General features: G+C 25.3%; 2 protein-coding genes and 1 long non-coding RNA gene across 3 annotated transcripts; 2 read left to right on the forward strand and 1 right to left on the reverse strand.

Moving 5' to 3' along the window:
* Positions 1–767: 767 nt before the first annotated feature.
* Positions 768–2,108, reverse strand: LOC149032131 (uncharacterized). The gene is made up of 4 exons (XR_016176986.1): positions 1,969–2,108; positions 1,773–1,889; positions 1,009–1,192; positions 768–905 (listed from the first exon to the last, which is right to left on the reverse strand). It is a non-coding gene; the product is annotated as an uncharacterized LOC149032131 (long non-coding RNA).
* On the forward strand, positions 1,108–3,498 carry LOC107067247 (trehalose transporter 1-like protein). Its single transcript, XM_015322573.2, is given in 4 exon segments — positions 1,108–1,297; positions 1,716–2,252; positions 2,255–2,591; positions 2,693–3,498. Coding segments are annotated over 4 exon segments (1,530 nt in total). The 3' UTR covers positions 3,159–3,498.
* A 1,631-nt stretch (positions 3,499–5,129) lies between these two features.
* Positions 5,130–9,082, forward strand: LOC107067231 (uncharacterized). Its single transcript, XM_089173991.1, has 6 exons — positions 5,130–5,135; positions 6,842–6,985; positions 7,082–7,237; positions 7,327–7,485; positions 7,573–9,000; positions 9,074–9,082. Exons 1-6 carry the CDS (start codon positions 5,130–5,132, stop codon positions 9,080–9,082), a joined length of 1,902 nt encoding a protein of 633 aa, XP_089030117.1.
* The last annotated feature ends 5,880 nt before the right edge of the window (positions 9,083–14,962 follow it).

Raw genomic sequence — 14,962 nt, forward strand, 5'->3', positions numbered from 1 at the left:
GTCAAAAGTCGGGGTCCACGTCAAATTTGACGTGGAATGCTCCATATATATATATATATATATATTGTTACAAATTGTATAGATTAATGACTCGTGTAAAATAATGTAAATTTTTGATAAGAACATTTCTATAGATATAGTTTAGTCTAAAACAAAAAAAAAAAAAGAAGAAGAAGAAGAAAAAGAATATAAATACACAAATGCTACTTGAAGTGAACAGAAGAACAAATATCGTTAGATAAGATTATACGATAGAATGATTAATATTGTTAGCACAATCTAAGTTTCCGTTATATAAAAAAAAAAAAAAAATAACATTTATACATATCTATGGTATAAATTATATTTACAAAAATATTTTTCAAAATAATATATATATATATATATATATATATATATATATATATATATATATATATATATATATTAATTTAATAAATAATATAATATCTATATTACATATATTATATAATATTATTAATAAATAATATAAAATATTACATTTTTCACAATTAGATTAAATAAGAAATAAAATACCCCCACCCTTTTTTCACATTTATTCAATAATTTAAAAAATAAATTATCACACTAATTATAACCTCAAATATCTTTCTAATTAACATTTCTATTAAGTTATATTATATTTTTATATTAAAAAAAAAAATGATGGTTAAATATAAATAGAAAAAAAAAATAGCCTTGAATTGATGAGTCAAATGTTTGAACCTTTAGAAAAATAAATGATCAAATTATTTGTGATCTTATCTAATAATAAATATCGGAAACACCTTCTATATAGATAATAATATTTGATGAGAAAAGTCCATTATTACAATCATCATCATCCTCATCATCATCATCATTATCATCATCATCATCATCTTCGTCAGAATTGATGTTGCGTGCTACGATACAAATATAATGTGTAAATCTTTGAGATAAGGTACAATACCACTGGGTGAGGGTAAAGAACATGCAGTTCATAAGTTTCTGACACTTTGTACTGACTGTTAAAAGACGGTTTATATATCTGAAATAAAACAGACTGAAGTAAGTAGTCGTGTAAGTTCCATCGATGACAAAACGTTTCTACTGTTCGTCAATTTGATGATCATGGATCCAAATAAAGAAGATGTTGTTAATGGTTGGAGTTTAAAAACTGAACCATTTCTTGGCAAAAATAATGATAGTTCTGTGAAAAATGACAATTCTGTTAATGATGAAAACAACGAAGATGTGGAGATTCAAAATTCATACAAGGGAAGAAAATTATTTCAATACGTTGTCACATTTGGTGGTGAGTTTTGTATAACAACGTTTTACTTTTTTTTTTTATTATTTTAAGTTTCCAACTCATTCTGGATTTATGCAAACCAATAAAGATACCTTCAAGTCGTGAACTATAATAAACTTAATTAGAGATAAAATGTCGTGTATAGTTTGATTATATTTTTCAATTTCAATGAGAATCTCTCTAGCATTCAAAACTTATCTCTGTTATCAAAAGTTTTGTTAGTTTCCTAAAAACTATTCCATTACATACTCTTGCATTGCTATCTATCTATATATATATATATATGTACATAAATAATACAGATTACATATCAAAATATAATTGCATTGTATCTTCAAATTTTGATCAGCTGATTTTAGTTTCATTCCTAATATATATAGAAAATATAAATGTGAATTATATATCAATGAATTATTTTCAGCAAGCTTGACGGGTATGCAAAGTGGAATGAATTTAGGATGGACATCACCAATCTTACCATTCCTTGGTTCAAAACAATCCTTCATTCCTAATTTAACGGAGGATCAAACATCTTGGATTTCATCGTTGTTAGCTTTGGGAGCAATATTGGGTGCAGTGCCAGCTGGAAAAGTAGCTGATTTTGTTGGTAGAAAATTAGCAATGGGCTTAACAGCAATACCCTTTTTAATATCATGGATTATATTGATATTTACGAGAAATATTATTGGTGTATATGTGGCACGTTTCATTGGTGGTATTGGTTCTGGTGCTGCATGCGTTTTGGTACCGGTTTATATCGGTGAAATAGCACAAGCATCGATAAGAGGAACACTTGGCATCATTTTTCCTTTATTATTTTCAATGGGTATATTATTTTCATATGTCATGGGTGCCTATCTTTCATACACGATCTTCAACGTCTCTTGTTGTTCAGTATTAATCATTTTTCTCGTTATCATTATCTTTCTACCGGAATCACCTATGTGGTTGGTACACAAGGAAAAAAATCTGAGGCAGTTAAAGTATTACAAATCTTACGTGGAATTAATTACGACGTTAAAGAAGAAATTTCAATGTTGCAAGACGAGTCTGACAGAGTTGAGACTAAAAGAGGTGGTATCATGGATTTAATTGGTACTAAAGCTGGAAGAAAAGCATTTTTTACTTGCCTTGGTCTTATGTGGTTTCAACAGATGTGTGGAATAGATGCCGTTTTATTTTACACCGTTAGAATATTTCAAAATGCTGGTAGCACCATAGAACCATTCGTAGCAACAATCATTATTGGTTTAATCGAGGTCATTATGACAATATGTGTTGCTTTCATCATCGACAGGTAAGAGGGATGATCAACATCCTCTATCAAAATATATAATATTAATCATATTTTACATATACATATATATCATCATACACTTATTTTGAAATTAATTCTAGATTTGGAAGGAAACCATTACTCCTGATATCTGGAACAGCAATGACACTGTGCCTAGGTGTCCTTGGTTATTACTTTAAAATAAAAGCCGATCAAGAAGATGTACTTTTTCTTGGCTGGTTACCATTAACAAGTCTTTCTTTATACAATGTTGTATTTTCAATCGGTTTCGGATCGGTGCCATTCGCAATGATAAGCGAACTTTTCCCACCGGAGACCAAAGGAGTAGCAAGTAGCATCTCAATCATGGTACATTGGTGTCTTGTATTTGCTGTTACCAAGTTATTTCCAAAGATGGAAAATACCATGGGTGAAGCTATTACTTTTTGGACCTTTGCTTGTTTCACTGCTTTGTCAGTTGTATTCACATTTTTCTTCGTCCCTGAAACGAAAGGAAAGACTCTTCAGGATATACAAAAGAAACTGGAACGAAAACATAAGTCAATCAAAGACGTACAGTCTGTTTGAAAAGTCTATATCTCTTTGTCTCTCTCATTCTCATATGGAATTTTATCTCAACCATATTATACTGAAGCTTTGTGCTCGGCAAACAAAAAACAAACAAAAAATATGATATACAATTTGTCACTGAGATTAAAGTTTTTATGTTTTTATGTTTTTTTTTTTTTTTCTGAAAACAGGTTAGACAGAGAGAGAGAACATGATAATAGCCTATTTTTAGTAAAAGTACTTAAAAGAAAGAATGAGAGAGAAAGAGAGAAAGAGAGAGAGAGAGAGAGAGAGAGAGAGTTAATGAGTTGTAATATAATTTTTCTTATCTATCGTTTGTTTATATTGAATAAAATAATTTTGTATTTGTTTTATTTTATTGTTGTTGTTGTTGTAATAATTAAGAATAATTTAATTATTTAATTTCATTTCATTTCTTTCATTCGTCGCATTAATTAGTATTATAAATGATGAACGCTATTGTATGTAATCTTTCTTTCGACAAAAATAACTTTGTTGTATATATGAAACAATCATAATGATTATAATTATTTGTACAGAAAAGATACAGTAATATTATTTATAATATTGTATGATTATTCGTAGATATAATAACACATGTTATAACCTAATTAATAATAATATTATACACACACAAATAATTACATCTAAGATTACTAGATAATAAAAAGATAAATCAATAAAATTACAAATAATTGTTTACATGTATATTGAAATTGTTTGTAATATCAAAAAAAAAAAAAAAAGATACTCTATCTATTTATAATTAAATTAAATACAATTATATTATAAATTTGTTATAATTAATAATAATTATTATTAAAATAAAATTACAATAAAATTCATTAAAATCAAGTACATAATATCGATATTTGTATTATGAAGTATTATAAAAAAGTGAAAAAAAAACACACACACACACAGATTTGGTTTTTTCTATAAAGAATCAAATATAAAAAAAGACAGACACAAACAGAATTTAAATTAAAAGATGAATAATGTTATCATGATATAATAGATTATTTTTTTGAAACGATTTTTCTATTTTAATACTTACATTAGATATTTTTTAAATTGACCTTGAAACTTAAGTTATTATTAGTCGAATAAATTACATGTTTCCATTGATATGCACAAATGTATTTTTTCTTCGTATTAATCACATGTTATTATAATTCATGTATTGTCTATGCAAAAAAAAAAAATATCAATTTCCTTGATGGAAAAAATGGTGTCATTGAACTTCTCATAATCAAACGTATTAATCTGTACTCTATGAAGATAGTACAGTAGATTATTCACTGGCTACATAATAATCTTGCATTATCATATCTGTAAATATTAAATGAATGATATCATACATTTAGTTTGGTATATTCAACTTGTATATTTGAATCGGTTATTATGAAAGTTGTATTTTATTGTAAGCCATATATATTTTTTTTCTTAAATTACAAGATATATGTGTTATCTGACATATTAGGGTTTTAATTGTTTAAAAAGTATTTTTTTTTGTTTTTATTATAAGACAAAAAACATGACTAATCTAATATATATATGTATATATATTAGATTATTGAAAACCAAATATATTTTATGCATAATTACAAAATCTTCAAAGTATAATTATTTGAAATAATTTATAATAATACTGAATAAATATAAATATGTAAATATATTTATATAAATTTATACATTTATTATTATCATATATATATTTATATATTATATATTATATTATCTTAATATATATAAATTACGTGTAACGTTGTTTGTCCGTAATGGACTCCTAAACTACTAAACCGATTTTAATAAAATTTTGCACACTGTATGCAGTTTCATCTAACTTGAAAGATAGGATAGTTTATATCTCAATTTATTATCACAATATTATTTTATTGAGAATTATTTGTTTATTAATTAATTAGAGTCATGATTATCTCTGTTAGTTCGATAAGATTCTAAAAGATGGCAGTATAATTATATATATATATATTATTTATTAATTTCATATATAAATATATTAATTAATATAATTAATACTATATATATATATTAGGGTGGGTCAAAAAAATTGATTATTTTTTTTTTACAAGTGCCACGAAAAAATGGGTTGGTAGACACCTTAAAAAAATTCTCATCAAATATAAGCTCTTAATTTTAATAGGAAGATCCTCCACATCGCAGATTTTTATTTTTTTCTCAGTCCAATAGAATAAAATTCATACCTGATTATTTATTAATTGTACAGAAAAATGTTCTAGACAAATTTTGTAGGGAAATTTAATGCTCTACAAAAAAGGTATCTTATATTTTTTCCGTAAACCTCACCATTTGAATGATATTGAAGATTTAAGTTTGATTATTTTAAGACAAATTTCATTTTTGTTTATGAATTTTATAACTCGATAATAAATGACTATTAAAAAGTGCACAATAAAAATTTTTGTAGGAAATTAACTGCTCTATAAAAATGGTGTCTTATGTTTTGGCGATTAAATTAAGCGTTCGAAAGATATTCATCATCAAACTTTCACGTGTACTGATTTCTGTCTCTGAATATCTTTTGATATACATATATATATAGAATATGAATTTGTTTATGTTAAATACAAACTACACTAAACTTTCAATATCATAATAATGTTTTATGTTTTTCTATTTTCCTATACTTTAATTTAATAATAAAAACAAATGTTTATATTATTATCGTTACCAATGTCACAGATAATGTTTTTAATTACGAATTTCGATGTATTTCAAATAATCGATATTAAACTCGAGACTCGAGATAAAAATTAAATAAAAATCAATAATTTATACTTTTCTCAAGTAATTTTTCAGGAAAAATATATGATTTGTTTTTACAGAAAAATTGTTATCGAATAAATCATATAAACTTGGTATAATTAATTTTTAACGAATTAATATGTTATAACTTATAATAAGTCCGTATAATTGCTGTAAATGATGTTTGTAAATAAATCGTAGTTCGAGATTCGATACTTGAGAGTCGAAAAATTCAAAAATTTTTTTTTTTCGAATTTCATATTACTTTCAATTTAATCTCAACAGAACGATCAATCTTTGTTCGATTTTGTCAGTTAGTGGGCTTATTTGACAGACAAGCATTACTTACAATGTGCTAATTATATTTTATTTAATTTCAATTAATAAAAAATCATTTTAAATTACCTATTTCATCTTATGATTTCTGATCATATATATCGAATTTTTTAAGTATTGTTTGTTTTTATTCATCTTTTTGAACTTTTTTAAACAATACGTTAACAAAAAAAAAATAAATTTGAGAAAGTTAGATTTAATAAAACTACAATTAATGTGGTGACAAAAAGTAATTACACTTGATATTTTAATCTGCTAAGTGTATTTAATTAATTTTATTTAAATAACTTTGATCGTTTTAGGTTTATTTCATATGATATATATAGATCCACGAAAATAAATACATATATATGTAGACATATATTTATGTATATATAAATTGAATATATATATATGCATATATATTCAAACAAATACATATAATATATAAATCTATATATTTATTTTATAATTTTATAAAAATTATAAGCAAGGTAATTATAAGCAAAGGTAATAATTTTATTAATTTTTCATTGTATTTCTAATATGATAATTTATTTTTTCTATAAATACAGATGAGCGACGAAGATCTTGTTCAATGTCCTTATAATCCCAATCACCAGGTTCCTAGATCTCAAATAGACGAGCATGAAAATACATGTAAATTATTGATGGATCCTAATCAAGAAATGCAAATTACAATGTCATCCGACGACGAGGTAATACATTACATTTGGTTTCTTCAAATTACGTAGTCATCAAGTAAATGTCATCAATAAAGACAAATATTAATTGATATTGAATTAATACAATAGCCAAGACCCTCAACATCTTACCAGGAGTCACTTCAGGAGGAGAGTTCACTACAGGAGGGGAGTTCACAACAGGGAGGAAGTGAAATGGCAACTCTTCCAATTTCTGAGGGTAAATCTCCTCAAGAATGGAGATCACCAGACATACCAGTAAAACAGGTAATATCACCAAATAGATGACAAATGGTATGAAAATAATTGTTTGAATGAAATCAGACATATATTAATTGAAATTGATTTAATACCAGCTAAGACCTTACCCAAAACCGCTTCAAAGTAGTGAAACCTCAGCTGAAACAGATATAGACTTATGTGAATCAGAATGTTCTTCAGATAATCAGTCGAAATTACGGATGACAGATACACGTAAAAAAAAATATAATAAAATAATAAATATAAGAAGAAAGGTAAATGTAATAATTTATAATTAGAATGATTTGAAATTTTTTCCCTTTTTTATTTTCTTATAAAAATCATTTCTTTTGATATAATAGTCACTTAAGAAGCTAACATTAGACAGTCATACTGAGGACACTTCTTCATCAAGCACTGACTCGACATTTTCACTTCATGACACTATGCCAGATAAAGAGAAAAAAATTACACATAATTTGAGTGAAGAATATGTGGAACAAATGGCTCCAGCTTCACAAGATGAATCTAGTTCACAACAAGCAACTAGTTCACAAATAGCAGCTAGTTTACCACAAGCTACTATTTTACAACCGCCAAAACTGACATTGAAAAAGGAAGATGAAAAAATGGAAGTTAAAAGTAGGGTGACTCCATCATCAAGTTCATTGCCACAAGTGTCTACTTCATTAGAAGTTCCAATGGATGAATCTTCTTTGTCTGAAGAGGTTTCACAAGAACAATCAGAACCAATTAGTTCTTATGTTGAAACAGCAGATGATTCGGATAATGCAGAAGGAACAACAGAGGAAGAAATGTCACATCTTCCGACAGATATGTCTATTTCATTAGAAATTCATACGGAAGAATATTCTCTATCTGAAGAGGATTTACAAGAACAATCACGACCATCTTGTATTCCCGGTCAGAGTACATATTATTCGGAAGTTTCACAACAGCTAGGTAGAAAAAGGAAAAGGGAACATGAAGAAATGGATACAGAAGATATAATAAAGTTTAAGGCACCACATCTTCCGACAGAAGAACCTACTCCATTAGAAGTTGAAACGGAAGGACCTTTTTTGTCTGTAGATGTATCAAAAGAACAATCCCAACCATCTAGTTCTTCTACTGAGACAAGACAAGATTTGGATGATTCACAACGGCAAATTGGTTCTAGTAAAGAGAAATATGCCGAAACTTCTATAGAAGAAACAGTGGAGACTGAAGAGTCACATATTTTGGCAGAAGAGACAACTTTACCAGAGGTTGAAACGGAAGAACCTTCTCTGGCTAGAGATGTTCCACAACAAGAATCACAACCAGTTAGTTCTCCTGCTGAGACAATACATGAATTAGATTTTCCACAAAAGGCAAGTAAATTAAGGAAAAGGTCATATGCAAGAACGGATATTGAAATAGGTAGTTTACAAGAAGCAGGTAGCTCACAACAATTAGATAGTTCAGAAGAAGCAGATAGCTCACAAAGGGAAGTTATAAAAAGAAGAAAACGTTCTGATTCTCCTTTAACAACAGATGAAAATAAAAGTAAAAAAATTGGATTGGGAGAACCTTCCTCGTCTGTTCCAGAAGAACAATCCAAACCAGTTGTTTCTTGTGGTAAGACAAAACATGAATCAGATATTCCACAAAGTGCAGCAAGTAGGTTAAGGAAAAGGTCATATGAAGCAACGGAGTCCAAAGTAGATAGTTCAGACGATCCTGGTGTCTCATATCAAGCACATAGTTCACAAAAAGAAGATAGTTCACAAAAAAAAAGAGAAAAGTTCGTGATTCTTCTTCATCATCAGATTAATTTTAAGATGAAAAAAAAGATATAATATAAATCGTATTATTGTCTAGGAGACTTAAATGTTTTCTATGTTATTTATACACTTAAATCGTTAATGTTTTATGTAATTTGTATTATATATTGTATATATTTTTATATAAATTATTCCTTATATAAATGTATTTACTATCGTCATTAATTATATAGATATAATTTGTATATTTATAACGATTACATTATAAATTATAATTTTATTATAATATCTGTTATATATTATTAAATAATAATATATTTCTATCGAATAATTAATGTACGATCATCTTCGAATATAAAAACTGTCTTTTATTAAAAAGAACAAATTATAGAAACAACTTTAAAGGAGATATATATATATTAGCTTATATATATTTATATACATATTTATATATAAATATAGTATAAATTATATAAAACTTAGCGATTAAAAATATTATATTAGATAAATATAGATTTAATATGGATAAATATAATATATAATAAATTAATAATATAATATGATATCAATGATTAACAACTATCATGTATTAAATATAATTTTGTATTTCTTACATTTCATATTAAAAGCAATGAAAAAATCTTTTATATTATTATTAAAAAAGTTTGACCAACACTTTTTAATTCTTTGATTTTTAATATTTCTTGTTGGTCTTGCTTTTATATTCTTAAAAAAAATCTTTATTGTAAAAAATACAATTATAACATGTGTGAACTAAATAAATTATTTTACATAATATTTTAATTTGATTTTTTCAATTATTTTCTTTCCTGAGTTACTATCTCCTTTCATACAATTTATGTTAATGATTTAATATTTTTTATTATATATAAAATATTATTCTATATATTAATTAAATATATTAAATGTATGTATTATATTAATTTAATTGGACATATCCGTTAATTTTATGAATTTATTTATGTTAAATATAAACTATACTATATTTTAAATATCATAATAATATTTTATTTTGTTCTTCTTATACTTTAATTTAATAATAAAACAAATGTTTATTATTGTCGTTAACAATGTCACAGATAATATTTTTAATTATGAATTATAATTATTTCAAATAATCGATATTAAACTCGAGACACGAGATATCAATTGAATGAAAAACTAATTCATACTTTTCTTAAGTAATTTTTGAAGGATAATATGTGTTTCTTTTTTTAGAACATTTATTATCGAATAAATCAAATAAACATGATTTAATTTATTATTAACGAATTAATATACTATAATTTATAATATGACCTTATACCTAAATGATGTTTGTAAATATATCGTAGTTCAATGATTCGATACTTGCGAATCGAACGATTCAAGAATTTTTTTATTCAAATTTCATATTATATTCTATTTAATTTCTACTGAACAATCAAATTTAGTTCGTTCTTGTCAGTTAGTGAATTCATTTGACAGACAAGCATTACTTATAATGTGCAAATTATATTTTATTCAATCTCTATCAACAAAAAAGCATTTTAAATTACGTATTTCATCTGAAGATATTTGATCATATATATCGAATTTTTTAAATATTCTTTGTTTTTTTTTTCATTTTTTGGTACTTTTTTAAAAATAATACTTTAACAAAAAAAAAAACACGTAATAAATTTGAGAAAGTTATCTTTTATATAACTACAGTTAATGTTGCGACAAAAAGTATTTATAATTAATATTATTATTTTGCAAAGTGCTTTTTAATTAATATTATTAAAATAACTTTTACCATTTTAGGTTTATTTCATATGATATATAGATCCATGAAAAGTTATTCAAATAAATATATATATATGTATATATAAAAATTGAATATATATATATATAAATATATGCATTTATTAAATCAAATACATATATTATATATATCTATATCTATCTACATATATTTATTAAATAAAAATATATATATATATATAAATATATGCATTTATTAAATCAAATACATATATTACATATATATATATTTATTATATAATGTTTATTGTTCACTTAAAAGCTTAAAAAAAAGAGTGTGTGATAAGCAAACATGTATATATATATATATATTTTTTTTAAATTATACAACCTATAAGCAAGGTAATTTTTAGAAATTATCTACGATATTTTTTTTTAGTAATTTTACTAAATTTTCGTTTTTTTTTTTTTAATATGGTAATTTATTTTTTTGTATAAATACAGATGAGCGACGATGAACTTGTACAAAGTCCCTATAATCCCAATCAACAGGTTCCTAGATCTCAAATAGATGAGCATGTAAATACATGTAAATTTTTGATTGGTCCTAATCATGATATTGAAATTACAATGACATACTACGATGAGGTAATACATTACATATGTTTCTTAAAATTTGTTTCTTAAAAAAACGTAGTCATCAAGTGATATAAGACAAATATTAATTGATATTGAATTAATACAATAGACAAAACCCTCAACATCTTACCAGAAGTTACTTCAGGAGGGGAGTTCACTACAGGATAGAAGTTCACAACAGGGGGAAGTGAAATGGCAACTCTTCCAATTTCTGAGGGTAAATCTCCTCAAGAATGGAGATCACCAGACAAACCAGTAAAACAGGTAATATCACAAAATAGATTACAAATGGTATAAAAATAATTGTTTGAATGAAATCAGACATATATTAATTGAAATTGATTTAATACCAGCTAAGACCTGACCCAAAACCGCTTCAAAGTAGTGAAATCTCAGATGAAAAAGATATAGACTTATGTGGATCAGAATGTTGTTTGGACAATAAGGCGAGATTACGGATGACAGACATATGTAAAAAAAGATATCATAAAATGGTAAATAAGAAAAGCAAGGTAAATGTAATAATTTATAATTTGAATGTTTTGAGATCTTCTCCCTTTTTTTCTTATAAAAATCATTTCTTTTGATATGATAGTCACTTAAGAAACTAACATTAGACAGTCATACTGATGACACTTCTTCATCAAGCACTGACTCGACATTTTCACTTCATGACACTATGCCACATAAAAAGAGAAAAATTACACATAATTTGGTTGAAGAATATATGGAACAAATGGCTCCTGCTTCACAAGATGAATCTAGTTCACAACAAGCTTCATTAGAAGTTCCAATGGACGAATCTTCTTTGTCTGAAGAGGTTTCACAAGAACAATCAAAATCAATTAGTGCTTATGCTGAATCAACAGATGATTCGGATGATACAGAAAATCAAAGAATGAGAAGGGACATGAAACATGAAGAAATGTATACAGAAGAAACAAAGAATGTAGGAATGTCACATTTTTCGACAGAAGTGACTACTCCATTTGAAGTTCAAATGGAAGAATCTTCTTTGTCTGAAGAGGATTTACAAGAACAATCACAACCATCTAGTTCTTCTACTGCGCCAACACATTATTCGGATGTTTCACAACGACCAAAAATGATTGGTAAAAGGAAACATGAAAAAAATAATAATAGAAGAAACAAAGAAGCCTGAAAGATCACATACTTTATCAGAAGTGACTAGTCCATTAGAAGTTGGATTGGCAGGACCTTCTTCGTCTGTTCCAAAAGAACAACCCAAACCAGTTAGTTTCCCTGCTAAGAAAATACAAGAATCAACTTGTTCAGAACGGCAAAGTAGGTCTAGGAAAAAGAAATATGAAGAACTAATGGAGATGGATCCGGTTAGACCAAGACACCGAAGTAGGTCTAGGAAAAGGAAATATGCAAGAATGTATATAGAAGAAAATAAGGAAGCTAAAAGGTCACATCTTTCGACAGAAGAAACTACTCCATTAAAAGTAGAAATGGAAGAACCTTCTTTGTCTGGAGATGTTCCATAACAAAAATTACAACCAGTTAGTTCTCCTGCTGAGACAATACATGAATTAGATTTTCCACAAAAGGCAAGTAGATTAAGGAAAAGGTCATATGCAAGAACGGATATGGAAATAGGTAGTTTACAAGAAGGAGGTAGCTCACAAAGGGAAGATATAAAAAGAAGGAAACGTTCTGATTCTTCTTTAACAACAGATGAAAATAAAAGTAAAAAAATTGGATTGGAAGAACCTTCTTCGTCTGTTCCAGAAGAACAATCCAAACCATTTGTTTCTTGTGGTAAGACAAAACATGAATCAGATGTTCCACAAAGTGCAGCAAGTAGGTTAAGGAAAAGGTCATATGTAGCAGCAGAGTCCAAATTAGATAGTTTAGACGATCCTGGTGTCTCATATCAAACACATAGTTCACAAGAAGAAGAAAGTTCTCAAAAAATAATTATAAAAGTTTGTGATTCTTCTTTATCATCAGATGAAATTTAAGATAAAAAAAGATATAATATAGATGGTATTATTGGCTAGGAGACTTAAATGTCTTCTATGTTAATTATGCACTTAAATCGTTAATGTTTTATGTAAATTATATTATATATTGTGTATATATTTTTATATAAATTATTCCTTATATAAATGTATTTAATATTACATTATAAATTATAATTTTATTATAATATCTGTAATATATTATTAAATAATAATATATTTCTATCGAATAAATAATGTACGATCATCTTCGAATATAAAAACTGTCTTTTATTAAAATGAACAAATTATAGAAACAACTTTAAAAGATATATATATATATATATATTAGCTTATATATATATACATATTTATATATAAATACAATATAAATTATATAAAACTTAGCGAATAAAAAAATTATATTAGATAAATATAAATTAAATATGGATAAATAAGACACATCATAATTTTGAAATATAATATGATATCAATGATTAACAACTATCCTGTATTAAATATAATATTGTATTTGTTATATTTCATATTTAAAGCAATGAAAAAATCTTTTATGCTATTATTAACAAAATTTGACCAACATTTTTTAATTCTTTGATTTTTAATATTTTTTGTTGGTTTTTCTTTTATATTCTTATGAAAAATCTTTATTGTAAAAAATACAATTATAACATGTGTGAACAAAATAAACTATTTTATATAACATTTTAATTTGATTTTTTAAATTATTTTCTTTCCTGAGTTACCATCTCCTTTCATACAATTTATGTTAATGATTTAATATTTTAAATTATATATAAAATATTATTCTATATATTAATTAAATATATTAAATGTATATATTATAATAATTTAATTGGACAAAGCTGTTAATTTTATGAATTTATATATGTTAAATATAAACTACACTATAGTTTAAATATCATAATAATATTTTTATTTTTTTCTTCCTTTACTTTAATTTAATAATAAAAACAAGTGTTTATTCTTACCGTTACCAATGTCACAAATAATGTTTTTAATTACGAATTTCGATGTATTTCCAATAATCGATATTAAACTCGAGACTCGAGATACAAATTAAATAACAAAAAATTAATCTATACATTTTCCAAGTAATTTTTCAAAGAAACTATGTGTTCTATTTTTTCAGAACAATTATTATTGAAGAAATCATATAAACTTGGTATAATTAATTTTTAACAAATTTATGTGTTATAATTTGTAATATGACCTTATACTTAAATGATCTTTGTAAATATATCGTTTCTCGAGATTTGATACTTGAGAGTCGAAAATTTCGAGAATTTTTTATAATTCGAATTTATTATTATTTTCAATTGAATTTCAACTGAACGATCAATCTTTGTTCGATCTTGTCAGTTGGTGCGCTTATTTGAAAGACAAGCATTACTTACAATGTGCTAATTATATTTTATTCAATTTCAATTAACAAAAAAGCATTTTTAACAACCTGTTTCATCTTATGGTATCTGATAATATATATCGAACTATTTAAATATTGTTTGTTTCATGCATTTTCTTGAACCTATTAAATAATACGTCTACAAAAAAAAAGCAAGGTGTAAATTTAAGAAAGTTATCTTTTATAAAAA

The sequence above is a fragment of the Polistes dominula genome, unplaced genomic scaffold (assembly GCF_049000335.1).
Source record: "Polistes dominula isolate Pdom_NZ unplaced genomic scaffold, Pdom_raw_medaka contig_75, whole genome shotgun sequence".
NCBI classification, from domain to species: Eukaryota; Metazoa; Arthropoda; class Insecta; order Hymenoptera; family Vespidae; genus Polistes; species Polistes dominula.